This window comes from Typopeltis vanoorti, chromosome 16 (assembly GCF_054136105.1).
Source record: "Typopeltis vanoorti isolate ZY-2024b chromosome 16, IOZ_Tvanoo_1.0, whole genome shotgun sequence".
Classification (NCBI taxonomy): Eukaryota; Metazoa; Arthropoda; class Arachnida; order Uropygi; family Thelyphonidae; genus Typopeltis; species Typopeltis vanoorti.
The window spans coordinates 115506273-115528006 of record NC_143564.1 but is presented as its reverse complement, the minus strand read 5'-3'; the positions used below and the strand labels follow the sequence as shown (position 1 = coordinate 115528006).

Sequence of the window (21734 nt, the reverse complement as noted above, 5' to 3'; positions counted from 1 at the left end):
AACAGTACGTACACTCTACCACTAGATTAATGTCCGTCCTTACTGTTCCGTCAATATCGTTGCTTGCTTCGCAAGAATAGGTACCTCGGTCTTGCCGCTGCACATTCTGAATTACTAGATGCTCACCGGGAACAACAACAACCATATCCCTTCTCCTCTTCCATGACACCACTGGCGGAGGGTTGCCAGTGACGTTGCAGAAAAACTCAACTCTGCCTCCTTGACACGTAATGACCTCATAGGCCGATAGTCTCCAACTCAGGATTACGGGCGGGTCTGAAAATCATGAAAAATGTCACCATAACTACAATATCGGAAGAAAGCATGAATTATGAGAGAAATTTGTCTTCGCCTTCGTGTAGATTTGGTACCAAAAATATCTTACCTCTAGTTTTCCTTAGTCCTTACCATTATCTTTATAACTTAGGCCAAAACGATACTTCATCTTTTTTTATCGGCGAACATCAAAGTTTCAGTAAAGTATGCAGTTATCGACGTATTTTCAAATTACATAATACTGTGAATTAGGTAAACGTAGCTGTTCTATATATCATACCAGCAAGTAAGAATTCGGCTATCAAATTTTATTGCTAATAGTATTAAATTGGTTAAATTAATTTGAATAAATTTTGACGCAGCACATTTTTAAAACCCACTCTCACAATAACGCACATACCATACATGCGTAGAACGTATGGACATTACAGCGCTGTGTGATTATTAATCTATAGTCGGTAAACAAACAAAAATCAATGGCTCTCTTTAAGTATAAAAATTCTCAATTTAGCCATATTTATTTGTGCCAATTTTAAATAACAATAAAAACATTTTATGAATGAACTTTTGACTAATAAAAAAAATTAAATCTCTTATGTAATTTCGATATTCATAAAATAATGATTATCTGAACATATATAGCAATCACTCAGCTTCAGTTATCTCTAAAATATTCGTATAATACTTAAACTTAGTAAAGATAATATAAAACACAAGCTGCGTAATAATTCCAAGTCATAACGTTTTGGAGGACATATCCTTTGGTGTTACGACAACCAAATCGATGTTTTGGTTCGGAACTGTCGTGTCGTGTCGTGTTCGTGTTGGAATGGCTTTATCAACAACAGCATTAATTTCATGAAATATAACGTCAGTATTATATATAAACATATTTCTCTTTTTATTTATTTTCATTTTCGGTTCCGACATTTATTTTAACTATTTAATATCCATCAAATCTAACATGCTATAAAACAGTTTCGTTTGTGTCAATAAAGAAGGATGTGTCGTCGTGTTTTCATTTTCCTGTCGTCCGAAAGATGTCGTCAATAAACATGCTTTTGTATGTACTTCTTCAGCAGTAAATGTATGAAGTATTACAAGCAAATTAAGAAAATAATTTGCTTGAATTTGCTAAAAGGCCGTGCGTTAATTTGGCTATGGACATGAATGTTTTTAATTGGGAGATCACCCCGTGCGAAACCACCACCCTACTTTAGGAGATCTGAAGTGGTCTGAAGTTCCATGCCTGGTCTCTAGAGCATTGTTTGCGGATTATCTAACTCTTAGCTCACCCATGGTACTAATGCGCGATGAGGATGAAGCCGGTGTGCATATGGAGGCTCCATCCACGAAAAGCAGAAAACCTATAGCATCAGTTATTATGAGGGTACGGAGAGGATTAGATAAATTAGGGATGCTGCTCTGGACATCAGAGGTGATTTTTCAGTCACCGTCAAGTTAGGTGACGAGGTAGTATTCCACCACCCAGATATCTCTCAATTCAGAAATTTATATTTCGCTATTTTATGATCAAGACGTCTTAGTGAAATTGTGTTAATGGTTATTTAAGAAACAACCTTGCTTACAGCATCATACTCGGATGTTTGCCGTCGTATTACAAACAGCTCTACATCCTAAATCGCAGAGGTTCCATTTGGCAAATCGATACGACTTTTGCTTTTTTAAATCTAACTTGAATGTTTAAAGTCAGTATAAATAAAAACTTAACAGAATCCTGTCGAATTAATAAATAGAAATAATAAATAAACGCATTTTTATTTCATGTTTTACTTTTATTTTTAAGCCGATCATTAAACCATTTTAACAAAAATCTTAACAGTTTGGCCAAATAAACTTCATTCCCACTTAATTTTTGCGTTACTGGTCATTAACAATATCACAAATCAACTACTTTATAAGTCATTCATTAATTTCGCATGGTGATTCAACGGACGTGAGCCCCTTTTAAGGGGAGGTACGGCACCGTCTCTCACTCCCCCCCCTCCTATTTTAATCCGGGCCCGGAACCGGCATAGCTGACAATTCGGACCTATGGCTGGAGGGATTGTCTTAAGTATTCCTGACTGTATTCGTGTGTGCTCACGGGATCAGTTTGCCTGTTTGTGGATGAAAACCCCAGGATAAACTAAAAAAACCCTACTGTCCACGCACAAGACCGGCTAACTTGGCTAAGGCTGAGGAAGATCCTTCAGCTCGTCACGTCTCCGACGGGAATCGAACTTAGGACACTCCTTCCCCAGGCATATGGTTGCGAAGCGCAAAGCCACTAGGCTAACCGCGCGGACAATATAAGTAAGTACAGGTTTCGAAGTGGCTACTTACTTCGCTTTTTTCTGTTTTAGAGAGAAACAACATTCCTACCAATTAAGAGGAACTATTTCTTTAATTAAAATTTTGTTTTTTTTTATGTTGCTCCCACCCACGAATATCTATTTGCAAACCTATAGCACATTCGTTCCGTGGGTTGAGCTACGAATGTTTTTTCATTTTTAATAATTTTATATATTTTTTATTTATTTTTTACCTTGTCCGCAAACCCTACTCTACAGACCAAACATGGAACATTTTTAAGCCACTTCTAGCTTCCCGTATGAGGGACGGCGGTCTTACACCGAGCGAAGAAATCCATCTTCCACTTAAAGACGATCACAAACAGCCATGCGCACAGCGGCATTCGAACCCACAGCCTGTTAGTAGCGCAGTGGACACGCTAACCACTCGACCAACCATGCCGGTTTTGTTTAAATACTTGAGACTATTGGTAAACTCAGGAACGACAATTTTTTTCCGTATCTGAATAATAATAATAATAATCATTCAAAACAGCACAGCTGTATAGTTATCCCTAAAACATTAAACTGCAGAAGAGTGGAAAGTAGAAAACTTTCCTTTAATCATGTGTGGTTTCCTAATCTAAAAAAAAAGAAAGTTGTATTCCAAAGATTATGCATCTTTCGCTGCTCTGAAATTTTTGGGCTGTCAATGACGAGAAAATTAATTTAAGTAATACAGTTAAGAACTGAATAAGATGAAGATCCGAATGTAATGTTGCATTGTAGCTACATTTCTGCCATTATTACAGTAGAGCACAGCACTACTCTATTCTCATCGTGCGAATTATAGACGGTTGAAATATTGATATTCGGTAATACTCGAATGGTGGTTCATTTTGGCCTCGGAGAGGGTAATTTCGCTCCTGACATTTAAATAAATAACTTTCGTTTATCAATAGCTAGTTATTCAAAAACCATAATGAAAGAATCATTCTAGCGATTCCTTGCTAACGTTTCCTTGTCCGCTGTCTTTCTCTTCATAGTGATGAACTCTGTTTTGTGTATTACTTAACACTCGTTATTTCTTTCCGGATTCTACCCACATAAATCTCTTTTCTCTTGTAATGTCTCGGTGACGACTCCTACGGTACTTCGTTTCTGTCGTGAAGGTTTCCCTTTCCGCCTCATTGACATCTAGTATTCGCTAGAAAAGATTTTTGTTCTGATATTTCCAAAGTGTGGTGTTGAATGTCTTCTACTCTTTCTTTAAAAGCCATTTGCAGATGAAAACAACATCTAAAGTTTCTAAAATTCCTTCAAAATATTCAACAACACTGGATTTTCACATACATTAAACTCTCCACCCATATAACTTGATATCGCATAACGTAGCAACATTAAAAGCCCTTCTGGCAACTGATCGATTGGGGCCTGGAGTGACTATTAGCGATCGTCAGTTTTATTGGGAAAACCAGAACAACATTACTCAAAACAGAACTCATTACTCATTTGTCTTTCTTTTTTGTTTACATCAAAGATCCATTCCTCTCAAATTTATTGCAATTAATCTTATTTCAAGTAACGATTTTAAGATTAATCGATGGCTTCAAGTCCTGAACAGGTGGCCTAACGGTTGGATTCGACCGACTTGAAATTGAGATAAAGTGATTATCTTGTTTATCTCAATATATTAGAGAAGAATTTTTTTTTTTTTAGTTTTTTGCTAGTGATCTCTATTGGCAGAGTCTTCTTTAACATGCGAAAAACCATATAAGTTTTTTTTTTTCATCTGAATGTGAATTATCTTGCAGTTTCATACAGAAGTGGAAGAGTCCCCCTCCCCTCCTGGAAACTCGTGAGATTTTTTAATTCCTTAAAGCAGGCAGACTTACAGAACAAATCCCCAATTAATAGGCATATTGTTTGGACTAATTCCACTAAACAAAACACCCTCTCCATTAGCTTTATCCATTATCCTATTTGGCGGCCATATAGGAAATCAGTTGTCATCTTAAATGCAGGATATTTACACTTCAAATGTTATTTGCTTATGACTATTGACACAAAAAACACTGACTTCATTCAGACTTCCATCTCCCTCCCTCCCTCTCTCTCTCTCTCTCTCTCTCTCTCTACCCCTCTCTAGTATGCGCGAGCATATGCCAATCCTATAAATTGATCTCGGTTTCATCACCGTAGCCTTCTTTAATAGAAAGTACTCCACGCTGCAGTAATGATTACAGCGCTTCCAATGACAAATGTTTCTTTTAAAAAATTCTTTACCTTTAATCACCTTTTATTGCGAATCTTAACATTTTTCTTATTCTGTATATTCTTCAAGATGTCTTTGTTTTCGAATGTACACAGATGCGTTTACTTGGTAAGATGTATTCAAGAAGTACACTGAAAATTCTATTAAATTTTGAGAGCACAGGTCGGAGCGGAAGGAAAATTAGACCCTTCGGGGGTAATGGATGGCAATGCTGTAGCCAATGAAGTTCTAACTGAGGCTCGGCTATTGCTGTTACCCTCCTGCCACGATCAGAGCTTTAATAGCTCAATGACACCTTATCCCTACACTGTCCTCTACAGATAACGGGGAAGATGAAAAGCATTCTTGCTTCTCCCCTTTAAGCTAGTCCTTATAATGACTATTCTATTAAATTTTCATTTCTGCTAAGAAAACAAAAAGCATTATCAAGACCTTTCAATTTAGGCTGTTTTCTACCTCATCCAGAAAAAACATAATTGTAGGAGAAACGTATTTTGCTGAAGAAAAAATATTTCTTTCTGCAAAACAGACAACCATGCCTAAGAACACACAAACGACAAACATATCGCTAATGCCTGGTCATGTGTTTTTAGCATTTCCTTCGTCGTTGTTTCTAATAAATGTGTTGCTCTGTGTTGCAAGAAAATAACTTAAATGAGACCATTAGTGAAGCTAGTAATGCGAGAACTCCTTTCTGACTTTGTATGGTGAGCTATCGTCTTAAGTGGATATCAATCAGCAGCAGCAGTGATATTGCTATTAAAATAATCATTTGCCTGGACTCAGTCAATACTGGACAATATTACGCACTGTGAAAGCACTCACACGTACTTCTCTCTCTCTCCCTTCGTAACCCTTTCACATTACACAAAGTAACACATGCTCACTGTATTAAATAATTTTCATGACCACCATTTTGTTTCACGAAAACGCAGTTATACGTTACGGTAACGATCATCATGCATGCTATGACATTCTTAATAACTTACTCGATAACACACTTTTTTTGTTCCCCAGTATATCTTATTATAATCACCTATTTTACCATATTGCGTGCAGTGATCCACTCTACTTTTTGCTGTTTTCATTACAATATTTTACTCAAATATTGCTTCTTATCTAATTTTTGAATACTCCGTTCGTGTGTATTTATTTCTGTAAATAAAAGTCAAAACAGTTTACTATTTATAATGACATCCACAGGAAGTACTCACAGCGGACATGAAGGTGGACTTCCATGCTGCGTGTTTCATTGTCGCTGCTTTCGGATAAACAGACGTACGAATCGGCATCATCATGGGTAACGTTCCGGATTCTCAGAGAGCAACACATGTCGCCTTTTGAATGAATGATCTCGACTTTTGCTCCAGGTAGGACGTTGTCTTCGTTAGTTAGTGTTCCGTTATGCAGACGAAGCGATGTCACCTGCGATGTTATTAAATATAAACATCCAGCATTAACCATATTATGAACTTCATATTAAATGAAAAGTGCATAAAGCTTTAAACAGTCCTTTATTATATCACTAGAAGAAAGAACTGTTTGAAACCTTTCTTAAATATTAGACATGAAATGTGCATCTACTAAGCTTACAAGTTTTAATCTAACTAAATAAAAGATTCTGAAAAAGTCAGTTATAAGGAAAGTCCTTAAGTTCGTGAAAATGGATATGAAATATTCCTTAAATCCAATTAAATTTTTTCCCATGGCAGTGGAATAAAAAAAATACAATACTTATTCTCCATTGGACGATTATTATTGTACATGAATTTAATAATGCAGGATGAACAAACACAAAGAATGAAGCCATTAATAGCAGCAACAGTGGATACATGCAACAGATGTGAAATCTGATTACAGAAACCGATGATTTAGTTTGCAAAAGTAATTTAATAGCGACCATTACAGTGGGGGGGGGGGAAGTACTTTGAGGTGATAACCTGGCAGAGAAAATAATGAAATACCGCTGTCATCACATCTGGAAAAGAATTCTTATATTTAACATTATTATTATTACGAGTATACAGGAAAAAACGGTCTTGAAACAGACCTCATAAACAGAGCACATTATATCGGCCATTTATGTAGGTTATCTAAATATTGAAATATCGAACCCTCCAGAGTTCATTTGTTGTATTATTATTTCAAACTTTAATGAAATTTTGCAGACACGAACACACAAACTTTACGTTTCATCACAAAAATTAGTCTGCGACGTTAGGAAATAATTCAATAACATGAAACCATCCAGTAAGTTCGGATGAATTTTTCGGTATTTTTTTTAAAGTGTATATTTTTTCTTCTTGTTTATTTTCATTTTGTCTTTTTTTTTTAAATCTTCTGTAGAAAAAAAGTACGCAACCAATAACATTCCTTCCTTCTCTTCCTAAAACGGTATTCTTGTACGCTCTCCTGCGGTTTAAAAGAAATAGCACATCTCAGATTAGATTTCAATTGTACATAGCCACTAAATCATTAAACTTTTCCCTCTCAGAAAGTTTCCCCAAGAGAAGCAGAATGCCTAAGATGGAATTTTCCTGATAAAAGTCCTCCTCCCTCTCAAAAATCAATACCTGATTGGACTGCATACGTCTAACAAAATCTTTTGTCTTACAAGGAATAATTTGCTTGATTATCACTATCAAAACTATCAAAATAAGTTTAAAACTGCAGTAGTACGTATACGCACTAATACTTTTCTCTCTTCTTTTTATCGCCTACATTCCAGCAAATTTTAATAAATATTTTATTGAATGTGTACTGTGTGTCATACGGTGCAGTCTGAACAATAATAACACTACTCACTGAGGAGAGAAATGACCATCTGTGTTGTATACGCAACATCCATTTCCAATTGTTTAAATTCTTCGTTCACATGTATGGATTCAGACAACATACAGAATGCAGTTAATATAGTTCTCTTGCGTGCTGATCATAATAGGTTGTACGGAGGAGTTCACAGAGGACAAATTTGAATTAAATTATTTAAGTTAATCTATTTGTGCACTCCAAAATCAATCTTTGGAAATATTAGCCGTAGAGTGAGAGTCGTTTAGGAATACAGTCAAGGAATATCGTGGCATTTTTGATTACATCTTTAAGGTCAAGAATTATTTTGTCATGAAATTATCAGATGGGTGTCATCCTACAAAAATATGCTATTTTTACTCGTTAAATTTCATTTCTTTTCACTGATCACGTTTTGTTCCTTTCTGCGCGAGTTAATGGCAGCACCCCTTCACCAATTATTCCTTTCTTCCCTGCACTGTACTGGAAATCTTGTTATGACAAGTTATTAAAAGTCGCACTCTGTGGACCCAAAATTAGTAATTTTATATCTTTTTCCACAATTAGGAAAATTCTTAAAAATTTATAGTCGATTACTCTGGAGATTACTGAAAATGCATACCAATGCGTGCCTTTAATTAGAAATGTTCCATTTACTTTAGGAATGAAATATTAGAACGAATTACCTGCTAATAAATAATTTAATTAAAACGTTAAGTTTAATGGAAGTCTTCATAAGAGGCAGTTAAATCTGGTTTAAAATCTATTCGCACAAAGAGCAGGATCATGTGGTAGCAATACCACTTCTTTCATCAATTACTGGCTTCGCAGAACAGAATCATCTCTTTTAGCTTTGAACGGATTCAGTCTAGTTAGAAAAATGTTTAGTTTTCAAATCAGTATGACGGTTTCACATACGATGGGAAAAGAACTGTAAGATATCCTTAAATCCCACGTTTCTTTCATTTTCTAGTCATTTATATCGTAATGTTTTTGTAGAAACGTTGCTTGTGACTTCGTTGAATTAAACAGTGTAATTTGATGGAACAGGAAACTTATCAACGACATTTCTCCCACACGTAACTCACCTGCCACGCCATTACTCTCATGAAAGGATTCTCTTGAAGCAGCTTTGCTCTCTTTGTCGAGTTTTTAGTAAACGGCAACTACCACAATAGATAAATTCATTTATTAGGCATAAATACATATAATACACGACAGTATTATTTATTAAAACAAGAATTTGCTCAAGAAAGACCTTAATAATATTTTATTGCATATTCTTCCTTTTAAATACCATATAAGTATTTTGTTAGCATATACGACTAGCTGTACAGATGTGTCATTTCTGCTACTGGCAGGAGTAGCCATTCAGATCTGTTGGAAATACATGAAGAAAAATCCCTCAAGTACTATTAATAGTTTCGTGTTTCTCGAATTAATGAAATGCAAAACTTTAAAATGGTTCGCGGAGACTATTGAAGGTCTCTCTCTCGAAGGGATCGAGAATAATTTATTAAGCAATAAATAAAATATGGTAGTACGTTGAAAGTTCAACATGATGAGCGACCAATAAATAATTAATGTCTGGAGTAAGAAGTTAAGTGATATAAACGGTGCTGGTAGGACGTAGAGCAGTTCAATATTCACTATACATTGGGGAATATTGACTCTAGACACAGCTGAATGATTCTGTTCCGCACAAAATATTAGACAGAAAGTGTCAGAAAACCATTTGTAATATAGCACACTTTGATGCATCTACTACAATTTCATATAATTCTGGCAGGGAGGACCTTGTATTCTGGCAGATGATATTCTGAATTATCAGGCAACTTGGTTTTTTCTTGTCAATTCAATTACTACAGAAGTTGTCAGAAAGAAATCTATAAATTCGACTCATCCTGCTGAAAGATTAGCCTGTTATCGTATAGCTGATGGATTAGATTGATTTCCAATATAGTCAGGCCGTTTTACCTACAATAACCTTTCTGAGAAAATCTTGAATTAATCTGTCATTCACTAGGCACACCAGAAATTTTATTTCAGCGTGCTTGACTTATATTCAATTACTCTACAACGATTGCAGTATTCCTTATATCAACTTGTTATGAGTTTATTTTCCCCCTTCAGCTGCTGAGCATTTGAAATCATGAGCATTAGACTAGAGACCAGATGCGTAGTCCCAAAAAAGTATTAGTATTAAAAAGCAGGTTTTGAAAAATAAAAATCTTTTGTGAATGGCATATGGATTTTAAGTTAAGAATTACCACTATATTCAAAAGCATTGTTTCATTAGTCTATTTATTTTTGAATCATAATTCCGTATTGATTTGAAATGAACGAAAAATGACTTTTTGTGGTAAAATATCGTACACACGATGAACAATATAATCATATACCTGATTATGTTGTTCGTCAAAAGTGAAACTGGCCTCAATTTCCCACAGCATACTTAAAATAATCTTATTTATGCCTCAAAATCATTTAATTTAATACATAATAATAATTTGGTATGCAGTTTCAATTGAAATTGACTTTGAAATAATTTATTATGAAAGTGCCGTTCAAATTTTCTTAAAACTTTTAATTTTGAATTTATATCTTTTACATGAAATCTAAATACGAAGGCATTCTGAAAGCGATGCTTCCATTGGGACAGCTCTCCCCCCCCCCATACACACAAAAGGATATGGCAGTGAAATAAAAAAACGACATACTTTGAAGTCTGTACTTCTTTTCATAAACTATTTTTCCACTGAGTAATAACTTTTTGGAAGCTATCGTAATATAAGTGTTGAAGTTATTTTAGGAACAATTTACTCACCTCTGCTTTGATCTTTTCATCATTTTAAAAATGGATGTCCTTGAGATGTGTTTTCAACTTAAGAAAATAACCAGCAGTCCGATAGAACCAAATCTAGGCTTTAGGAAGGATGTTCCACAACTTCTGAATCGTTGAATCAGAACTTGTGCAACTTCATTGTAGAATTTTTTATTCAGCAATTCCGTAAGGATTTCTTACCTTGTAATAATCCAATGTTCAATTTCGGTAGTAATCTCGAACTTTTTCAGAGATCCCCCCCCCCACACACACACACACACAAACACACTTCGTGGTTTATCGTCGTTCATGGCAGCTCTGCCATTGCTGTGTTTTGTCCTTCGCGTCCAACGAAGCACAGTACTCACATCAACGGTTGCTTCGCCATAAAAACGTAGTAACTAGCAGTGAATTCAAACAGCTCGCATTTTCGTACTTCAAAAAGTCGATTACTATTTTACACGCTTCGACAAACTTGTAAAAGGCTCATCTATTCTGTGCGCAAAATATCACAAATACAACTACGATGATACACTATTGTATATATAGCGTAGTAAAGGAACAAAATTAGACTCGACAGGAGACTTCAAAGTTACTGAACATTCCAAGAGCGCTGTGCGTAGCATACATTACTTTTGGAATCCCCCCCACACACACCCCGCCTAGTATTATAGCCTAAAGTGCGGAAATGCACTTATAGTCTACTATTACACAAAGTAGACACCCGCTTTTACGACCAGTTGGTTCCCAGGAAACCATCGTTAAGTGAGCCAGCATGAATTGAATTCTAATATGTTCCGGGAAATAGTTTGATCTCTGTATAATATGGTGCTTATCGCAGAAAGGGATATCGAAAATTGGAACAATTTCATTACTGTTTCCTGAAGTCTGAGAATTTCACTTCTCCTATGTTAATACTTTCCGCTTCTTTAAGGAGTTTGTATTCTCAAAATCAGTTTTCTCTTTCCAGTCATTTCGAGGGTATAAATATGCCCTGTAAAGAATTTTAATTAATTGATAATAAATGAAGAGAGAGATAAATTACTACAGTTTGCTTTAACTGTAAGCTTTCTTTGCAACTGTGAGGTGATCCAAATACAGCAACTCAGAAAGGTTTGTTTTAAATCAAATATTTTGCGACGTAATTTTTTTTAATGTTGAATAAAAATAAACTATATTGGTTTAGGTTATTAGCAATAATTGATAATAATTAAAATCTTTATTCTCGGTTGTGGTTTGTCATTCAGCAACCTCGCGTAGAAGGATGTGCATCCCGATAGCATCTCTTCCATGTCCTGCATTTCATACATTCATAATAGAAAATTTTACAATTCATAAAATGGAGTGCCGTAAAGCGGGGATCTACTTTTACTTTCGACTACTACGACCTTCCTGTCCATGTTGACATCTTACCAAAGGTAATTTTCTGAAAGTTTCACTTAATGTCATCTAAAACTGCTTTGTGATATCAAGTAAAATATTTAGGATAAATTCTTGAATGCAACACGAGAGCTGGATAACCTGCTAATAATAAAATATGTTTGGATTTGTGTGCAATGATTTCAATGCGCTGCGTGTATTTTAGGTTCCACATATAGTAAATGCACTTATATAAATACCGAATAACATTATTGATACTGTCCACTTAACAATAATCTCTCCTTACTACAGCCTTTTATACTCTCGTAAGGAGAGCAGAATTTTATACTCTGGTAGTGTGTTTCACTCTCAGTTAATTTCTGTTTACTGACTGTGATTATTTTGTCTTTATAGGTGTGTGTGTGTGTGTTTTATTTGAATGTTTGTTATGTTAGTAATACTTTTATAAACATCGTTTAAGATTCTAAATTAGCTTTCATAATCTCAACATCCCAAATGTTTCAATTAAATTATTTTTTTAAAAAATTGTGTCATCCAAAATATAATGGTTAATTATATGTTAATTAGCCACCACCATTAATAAAAAATAAATTAAAATTTTATTACCGACTATTCATGGATATCGCCGATAGTCCGAATTAAACTTCTGGCTATAACTTCTCAGAAGAAAATGAGATATGTTATCACATGTATCTAAGTTTTGTCAGTTCTCCCCGTTTATCTTTGTTTTGTCCTTTTTCCGCCACTGATATTTCCTTCCTCAGTTCATTTACTGCACGCTTCCGTGAAAAGTTTGGTTACCTAACATGGCGATAAGATTAAGGAACACACCGGTTCTTTCTGTTGCAACTGTTCGGGAAGCCACTAACACCTGCATTTGCACCATAACAAATGCGATGTTATTCCACAGGCAGTATTAATTTATTCATAAATCTTGACTGGCCGTTGCAAAGATGCCATCTAATCCCCAGTTCCAGAAGGTATTCGCTCTAAGAATAAGCAAACAGAAAAAGAGACCAGTGGTGATTATTTCGGCAACTTCCATGTGTTAAGCAAATAAATTTTCTTCCATTCTCTAATGCTTGTCCTTTCATAGCTGCGTATATTCACTAAGAAATTCTACCATTGGCTATAATTGTTTTTGATGTAGGACTATGCAACGATGAAGAATAATGACTTGTAGACGATCTAATCCACAAGTAGATTATGGCTTTCTGAGAATGTGTTATATTTTCTGTATATTTTTGTATTATTTTCTATATATTTGAGAATGTGTTATATTTTCTGTATATTTTTGTATTATTTTCTATATATTTGAGAATGTGTTATATATTCAGTTAGAAATATAAGATACTTCAGTTCACCGCCATTTTTGATCTCGTTCGCCAAAAACGAATGGAAGACGATGATGTTATGATGAGTGACTGAATCAAATAAGCATGCAAGGACATACGTGAGTGGTCTGACATGATAGCAAACTTATTAAGACTGGATATCGAAACAGAAGTTCGAGTAAATATTATTTCGATTTAGGTATAGTTTTATCAATTTTATTGCTTTATCCATTTTGTTTCGTTTTTCTGTTCTTTCTATATCCAAATAAGAATTAAACTGTTTCCACCAATATGAAATTAAAAATGCTATTAAAATTTTACAGTATGCTGAATGTAATGTTTTCGTTCAATATATATGATGAAATGGTTTCGTGTTTTGTTTTGCTTTTTTGTTGTGTTTTTTTTTTTTTTTGGTGTTTTGTTGTCTTGTTACGGTATTTCCATATAAGTTCTGCTTGCATCTAACTAGCAGAGTAGTCAGTGTGCATTTTCTTCATCAGTAGAACACGTTAAGTTCCCAATAACGAAAAGTGATGATTCCCCCCCCCCATTATTTTCAGATATACTGCGTTCGAGTTAGACTTTTGCCGCAAATGTGTGGATCGCTTTTTCAAGAAAGAAAGGCGATGTTTTAGGTATTTGAGTTCCGAAGATTTATAAAAGAGTTCTTCAGTTCCTTAAATAATATCTTGAGCTTCATCTTTTAGACTTGATGTCTAATCACCGCATTCGAGAAATCTCTACATGACCATTAATGTAAACAGGAAGAGACTGCATCCCTCTTTTTTCCATCAATTACATTTTGAATAGTTGTATGTTTTTAAACTTCCACTTAAAGTCTGTCTTTAGAATAGACGTCTATAGAAATAAAAACCAATCCTAAGTGTCGCCAAGTAAGGTGACGTCGCTACTTTAATAGGAGGCCATCAGTGACAATGTTGCCGATCTTTATGGAGTTATCCTTAATGGTGATAATAATGCTCACCCTTACATCAAATCATATATGCACAAAGCATGAAGAGCAGCATAGTTAAAGTAGATAATAATATTTATTTTTCTTTCTTATCTCAGTATATTTAGTAAAAAAACTATTTGGCAAGTTTTGTATATTGTTTTGTATAATCATTGAAAGTGTTTCCAGAAATTATTAAAACTTACTGAAGCGAGAATTAATTCCCGTATATTCACTCTCTGCTTAATGATATGTTTAATTTATTGGAAAACAAACTGCAAATGCGCACAGAACACAATAAATTATCTTTATTATCCCAATTAATAGGCTGTTTAATAATACGTTGCTTTATAAATTTTAACTGCGCTGTGTGTGTGTGTGTGTGTGTGTGTGTGTGTGTGTGTGTGTGTGTGTGTGTGTGTGTGTGTGTGTGTGTGTGTGTGTGTGTGTGTTCGGTGGATTGTTTATAGTCACTGAGCTGCTTAAAGCACAGTGGGAGTGAATTCCCTGCGTATATGCTTGGATGGCAGTTATCTCTTAAAGAAGAAGAAAAATGATATTCTCTAAGTTGCACACTAAATAAGCAGCCTCTTATGGGTGGTACATAAATTACGTAACATTATTTTCTGGATTTTTAGAATCTCATTCTGTCTTAAGTTGACACAAATTATAACGCCCTTCACGCATTAAAGTAAACTTATCGGTCGCTTCTCCTTTAAATCGCAAGTTTTGCGAAAGCGAAATGCTCTTTCCATATTTTAATATCAATAACCAGCTGCGTATAAGCTGTGATGCTGCAATTAATCCTATTACCATAGTCCGCTAGGTCTGGAATTGCGCGTCCTCTATAGACATGGGGCATCCTCAAATTTCACAATACCTATTTTGAGGGATGAGGGATTTTCCTTCGGGAAGAAAACCCCTTGCACTGCCATTTGTGACCGACTAAACTCGCATTTCTTTTCAAAAATACTTATAAAGCTTTCACCTCTAAAATGAGATTCGATGTCGCAGATCTTTCTAACAGAAGGATAGCACCTCGTGGTTCTATAAAAGTATATTATTGTATTTGAAAATAAACATATTACTGCAGTTTTATAGTATAATAATGTGTGTTAAATTTGGAGAGTGACTTTTCTTTGTTTACTTCTTCTTTGTTTTGTTCTTTTGTTTTATTCCCAAAATATGCCAGCATTTAGTTTAGTAAAGAAATACAAGATTTACAATAACGTTAGGTTACGACTATCACAGTGTTACTGTCCAATCTTTTCTCTGTCAGGAGCTTAAGGATATTTAGCTTGGTCTTGGAGTTTCGCTATAAATTAAAACTCTGGACACTGAAGCAATATTCAGTAAAAATAAAATAAAACCGAAGATTTATTCATAAACTATAATAGTTTGCGCCCCTACATATTCGTGGGTTCATGGATTCTATTAGGAAAACAACTTTTGAAAAACGAAGTAACCTTTTTCCTTTCTCCGTCCCCTGTCACACATTATCACAAAACCAAACTCTCACCCCCCCCCCCCAACACACACCCCAGAACGTTACATACGAACGATCTGTTTCTGTACGGTTGGACTGTGATGATAACTCGTAATTTCTTGTGGAATATAAATTTTACAAGAAATTGCTGCACGTATTATTAAACAAAATTAACGAATGTCGCAGTGAGTGTTAACATCGTTCATTGCTATTTAAGTCTAATGGGAGGACTAACTGTCCTCTCCTCGAAACACTTCGTGTAGTCAATCTTCATAACCTGTAATGCTCGGAGGATTAGCAAAACTGTATCGATACATATATATATATATATCTTTTTTATCCATGGCTTCGTTTAAAGTAATACAGTGAATTATCATATAGTTGTTAAGTGATAAACTTGCGCTGCAACTTTATCACTTAAAATTTAAATAACAAATATTCACTATTCGTTATTTAAATTTTCTGATAAAAATGTATCGTTTTTATTTAATTTTATTTCCCTTGTTTTGAATGAATTTGATATAATTCACATTTGATTTATAAAATACAATTAATTCATTTGACTGTTGATAATTGAAATGCGTTTTGCGTTGTGCACAAACACCGGTTTATTTCATCTTCTAAAATGAAATTTTGCAAGAATCAAATCGACCTGTTTTAATCCATCCCTACATCGACTACGTATGCTTCCTAATTTACGCACCTTATATTAATATATTCATTTATGTAAAGTTATTTTAAATGCGTATTGCAATAACTGTAAATGATATTTAAGTAACAAAATAACGAAACGGATACCTTACCACTACAGCAGGTCCCTTGGTGGTGCAGTTAACGACTATAGAATCACCTAAAGAAATGTTACGCTCTATGGACCGTGTTGGACTCTGGGAAGATCCAGTCGCTGCAAAAAAAATTGGTTTTACATAAGGCTATCTATCATTTCGCTTAAAAAGTTTATAAATTGTGTTTTAAATTGTATTTAAAATGTGCCAGTGAATTCAGCATACAATTCTCTAATAATTCGCTGGAATATATGCTGAATTCACTTCCCCATTTTACTGAATTCTCAAACGTCTCTTAAAACGGATTCGAAGACGAAGTTCACGAAGGTTTTCTGGCACAATCAACGGGCCCAGATTCTTTTATCATGAGAACATAATTTAACAAAATAATAATTCAAAAAATTTTCCTGTTGAACACATGCAGATAGCAAAATAATGTACTGTCCTCCACCATCTTAGTTGTTTCGGTGTCGTTCCAAATAATAACAAAAATAACGTCAACAATGTTATTATTCCTTTCCAGGCGCCTTACAAAACACACGAAGTTCAAATGTTGTTTTCATGCTCGTTGCTTTCTCATTTCTCCCATGAGAATATTCTTGCAGCTTCTAGAAAGAAACTTGTCATCGGGTATATCTAAAATCTATTCGATTTGCTTCTTTCCAGGTAACAATATAAGTTTTTGTTGTAAAAAGCATTTGTGAAATCTAATGACTTGGCTGACCAGTCAAGCTTAGTAATTATAATACGATAATGCACAACCGAGCAGAGTCATTCCTACGATGAGTACTTGGCATCATGCTTAAAAAATGTTTCAAGCTAAAATTGGAATCTTTAGGTGGGCAAATATCAGCATATCCTATTTGGTTTTGCAACTGACTGAAGGCAACACGGGTGTGAGATGTTATTGCCTTTGCTGCTGAGAATTACACATATAAAAACATTTTTAGTAAATATCCTATTTCACTAAAATCGGAAAGATGACAGGAAACGCGATTAAGTAGTTGCTACGGACTGCATAAAAGTCATGTTAAAAGCAAAAATGGAACAAGAAAAATTATCGGTTTGTGTACAAGTGGAAGGTTCAAAAAATCTCGGATAGGTGAAATAATTCTGAGACATATTCAGAGGGGATCGTGGCATTCTAACTGTATTATGTATTAGTCCCCTCGTATTTCTTACGTTATTACTAGCTGCGTTGTGTTTTAGTATTACTTTGGTCTTCTTGATGTTTCCATCTCATTGCAACAGGCTCCTTTTAGAAAAGAAGTGCATTTGGTGAAACGAAAACTCAAAATAGCATTTAGAATTTAATGTTTGTGTCTGCAAACAGCGCTTTCTTGGAATTTTTTTCTACGTTGTAAAGCTTTGTAGAAAACATTAAATGCAGACTGCGAGCCAGTGAAACAGCATCGCTTAGAGACAACAAATACACTGGTTAAAGATTAAAGTTCGGGGGAAGGGGTTGAACAAACTGACATTTCATGATTAAACGAGTAGCTAAAACTTCAACTGGCAGTGTACCGGTCAGCAGTTTATCTGAAGTGGGAATATAGTGGATGCTAGCAAACTTCGCACTGGCGATTTTAACAGATATAGAGATGGAAAAAAACATTTACAGCAATAATATTCTAACACAGAAATATGATCCACATTCTTCCTTTTCTCAAAGATTCCTCGAAACAAAAACAAGATTAAAGAGAATATAATGCTTTAACCGAACATAACTGGCAAAAGAAGACTCCATGACTTGGTTCATGGAGTGAAGTAGTTGAAATCAACAATTCAGTGAATCACCTTCGATGGTGATCGACGACATTAGGAATACGTATATGCATTTCCATATACGTATCCATGGTGTTAATGATTTTTACAAAAATATTCACGTTTAACAATACGTGAGGGGGGGGGGGGGCTTTTATGCATTTTTTCCGATTGGTGCTAAATATTTTACTTTAAACTGCATTACGTATTTTATGTTCAGCTCAGAAGACTGCATTTATATAACGCACGTTGGTTTCTCATCATGATTTGTAGTACTTTTAAAAATGTTATTAAAAACATTTTATATAAAAAATGAACCAACTGACGAAGCAGAAGATTATTTGCAACTTAAACCATTCTACTTTACAGATATTTTTAATAATTAATGATACTGCTATGCTCGAGTTTCACATTAAAATTTACATCAGCAAGCATTCTAGCAAAAATGCCAGTCATGTAGGTACTATTAAATTGTGATCAATTTCTGCTTCTTCGGTACTTGCTAGCAAACTTTACACTTGGTTCGCATTTTTATGTGCGAAATAAGTTTTTTACTAGTGCTTATTGTTTTTAATTGAAGTAGGTAAAAATAACAGGGGAACAAATTGCCAAAATCGGTTGAATGATGTTTTTGCCAAAATTGCTAGGGGGATCCTAAACAGCAAATGAAACAATTCTAATTCATATTTTGTAGAAACCTTGAAGGACTCTATTACACTCGTGCATCTTTCTATTCGTTTTATTCAGATTGGTTCTAAATTTTAGACCATAGGTAAAGGCACAAATAGCCATGTTCCAAATTTAGTCTAAATCGATTGAACTATGCTATCTCAGACATTATCCGCGTAAGACCACATCATTTTATCCTATTGAACGGAAATTTATATGAAAGTATGAAAAACATAATACAAAACTGTGTTCCAAATCTGATCGAAATCGGTTGGATGGAAGACCTGCAGAGGAAAAGGAAAATGACGCTTTGAAGACGTTTCCGCTAGTTTTATTATTATTAATTGCATTTATACTTTGAATTTGGCAAGCAGTGTCCTATCGATTGGTTCTGCGAATCCAATGTCGGATCCGTAATATTCAACTTGAATTTTGGCTCTAATGATTCACGTAATAAAAGTAATGAAGTATTCCTTACAATACTTGACCTCACAGTCATAGTTGTGACCCTTGATGCTGCGAAAATATCTTTCAGTGTGTATAATAATCCGCTCGCCGCTTGTCATTACGTGGTCTTTGTTCCGGCATGTGGAAACGAACTGAAATGGGTATTGCATTACAGTTCCTTGTCGTGTTTATCTGTGTGATGGTATTATTCAACCGGCTTTTTTTTTCTTGAATATAGGAGAAAAGGTGCAGATCACAAACATGCAGTTTGGTGAATTGGATTATTAGTTTCCGTACTCGCTCATCGGCTTATAGGAATTAGGAGTACTTTGCTGTTAGTTAGCTGTGATGAAATTAGGAAGTAGTGTTGCATGTTCTAGTGCTTATCGGCTACAACACATACAAGAAGATCTTTCGTGCCGGTCGAATTCTTATATTTGTAAATATTAACAAGACTGCAAAGAGAACCGCTTCCTTGGAGGCTCCACAGATTACCGAAGCTCTTTGCTACGTGTTGACTTAATATGTACTGTTTTCTTTGTTTGGCAAAATTGTGTTCGAACCAACCACTGAGCTTTTCACCTACTCCAACAAAAGCTTTGCTTCTACTTTAAGGGTTAGTAAGTTAGTGCATTCTGAAATACACTTGTATCATTTGATTAGAAAAGTAATATTTAACCAGAGAATGACTTCCTCCAATCCACTTGTCAGGTGAATGGCGGCTTAATAACAACAGAATGTATTCTCAAACCTTACTCGCTTGCCCGTTTCGTAAGTAGAAGGACGGTGAGAATCTTGCGCGTGGAACTAAAACTTCTTTTCCCCATCGGAATTAAGAGCTTTTAAATTCCATCGGAATTTTAAACCCAGGTTTTTCCAAACTACAGACTGTAAAGTTCGCGAGGGAGGTGTTGTATTTATTTCGCTTTCTAAATAATATTATTAATAAACAGGTCTTTTTAAAAAAAAATATGGCGGAATAAGCAATGGAAACGTAAGACAAAAAATGAAAACAACTGCAGTATTTTTTTCTGTGGAATTGATGATTTCGCAGTTGGTCAAATCTTGAATAATTATTATAAGACTTTTCTAGCGAATTTATTTATGTATTACTCGTATATTTTATATTTATCACATATAAATTCTTCGCTTTGAGAAAATTAAGCACACAAAGTATTTGAGACATGCGTATTACATTTTCGTGTAGTCCCTCCTCTCTCTTAATAACGTATCTAAGTTTTTCAACTGATCTTCGCCCGTCATTCCTTACTCGTGATATATGGATGGCAGTATAATTATCAACCCGGATATTGGTGTAAAAAAATCTTGTTTATTATCCTCTCCAGCTGATTATGCTATGCATAATTATTTGCTCGACGATGCAAGAGATATGATACCTAACAGTCTCAATTCTTTCATTGTAGGCACCTTTTTATGCCATAGCATCGATTATGTGATCGATGCGATCATGGAATCGCATCGAAGCATTTAATACAAGAACGCTGGCGTTTAATAATGCACTCTGATGCTACAACGGTGACCATCATTTAAACTATTTAATGCAACACGATAATATCCGTGATTGTCCAAACACAAAGTTATCAGAGAATGGGAAAGGAACTTACTGCATCCTGACACTTTTAAGAGGATCAAAGTTTATTTCCCAACTCTCTTGATATCGAAACATTTACCCAAGTTATTTAGACACTGAAATTCCAGTGTCATTAAACCCGATTATTGTACTCTTGGAGATGGTTGAAATTTCTTATTTGTAAATAAAATAGAATTGTGAAATATTTCACATACCACTACGAATAACTGATGTTTCCAAAATTCTTCTTTACAAGGAATAGCTGCAATAATGACCGTGTGTCATTCCTCTTCTGAAATTACTTCCTTGATGGTTTGCGTTAAACAGCATTAAATTGAAAGAAAGCAGCGAAAAATACACTTCTGAAAGTTTAATTTACACACGTGAATGGGCGACAGCTGCAACACTTTTCTATGAAATAGAAAAATATTCATTAACTCCAGTCTTATTTATGTTTAACCTTTGAAAAGTTTCTAAAACTGATGCACGAAGTGTAACAATTTGTTACAGTAAAGAGCGGTCATTTCTGATCTTGCCCTTTGCCATTTCCGCTTAATGAGGTAGTCGCAAACTACGAGCTTTCACTCTTCAACTCATTCCAGATGTTTTTTTTTTCGTTTACTTCTGTGTGCCGAGACCGATAAAATTTAGTTTAATTTAGTTTATTTTCTTTTCTCTGTAAATTATAAAAGTGTATATATTTTTTTATAGAAGATACAACTAACATTTCTTCAAGACTCAATTAATATTAGAAATTTTATTTTATTATAGGTTTGTGTGTGTAAACTTAAATTTAGTAATTCAGTTTTGCATACACGAAGTAATCGGAGGTGATCTACGGAAATGATTTACAGTTCTAAATAATAAAAT

General features: G+C 34.7%; 1 protein-coding gene across 1 annotated transcript in view; it reads right to left on the bottom strand.

Moving 5' to 3' along the window:
- The window catches only part of LOC150098279 (lachesin-like), a 143647-nt gene that overhangs the window by 14882 nt on the left and 107031 nt on the right, over positions 1-21734 (bottom strand). Inside the window, exons 2-4 of the mRNA XM_090406295.1 lie at positions 16412-16512; positions 6060-6270; positions 13-276 (exon numbers count right to left, since the gene is read on the bottom strand). Of these exons, the coding sequence (XP_090262421.1) occupies positions 13-276; positions 6060-6270; positions 16412-16512 (576 nt within the window). The remainder of the gene's footprint in view (positions 1-12; positions 277-6059; positions 6271-16411; positions 16513-21734) is intronic.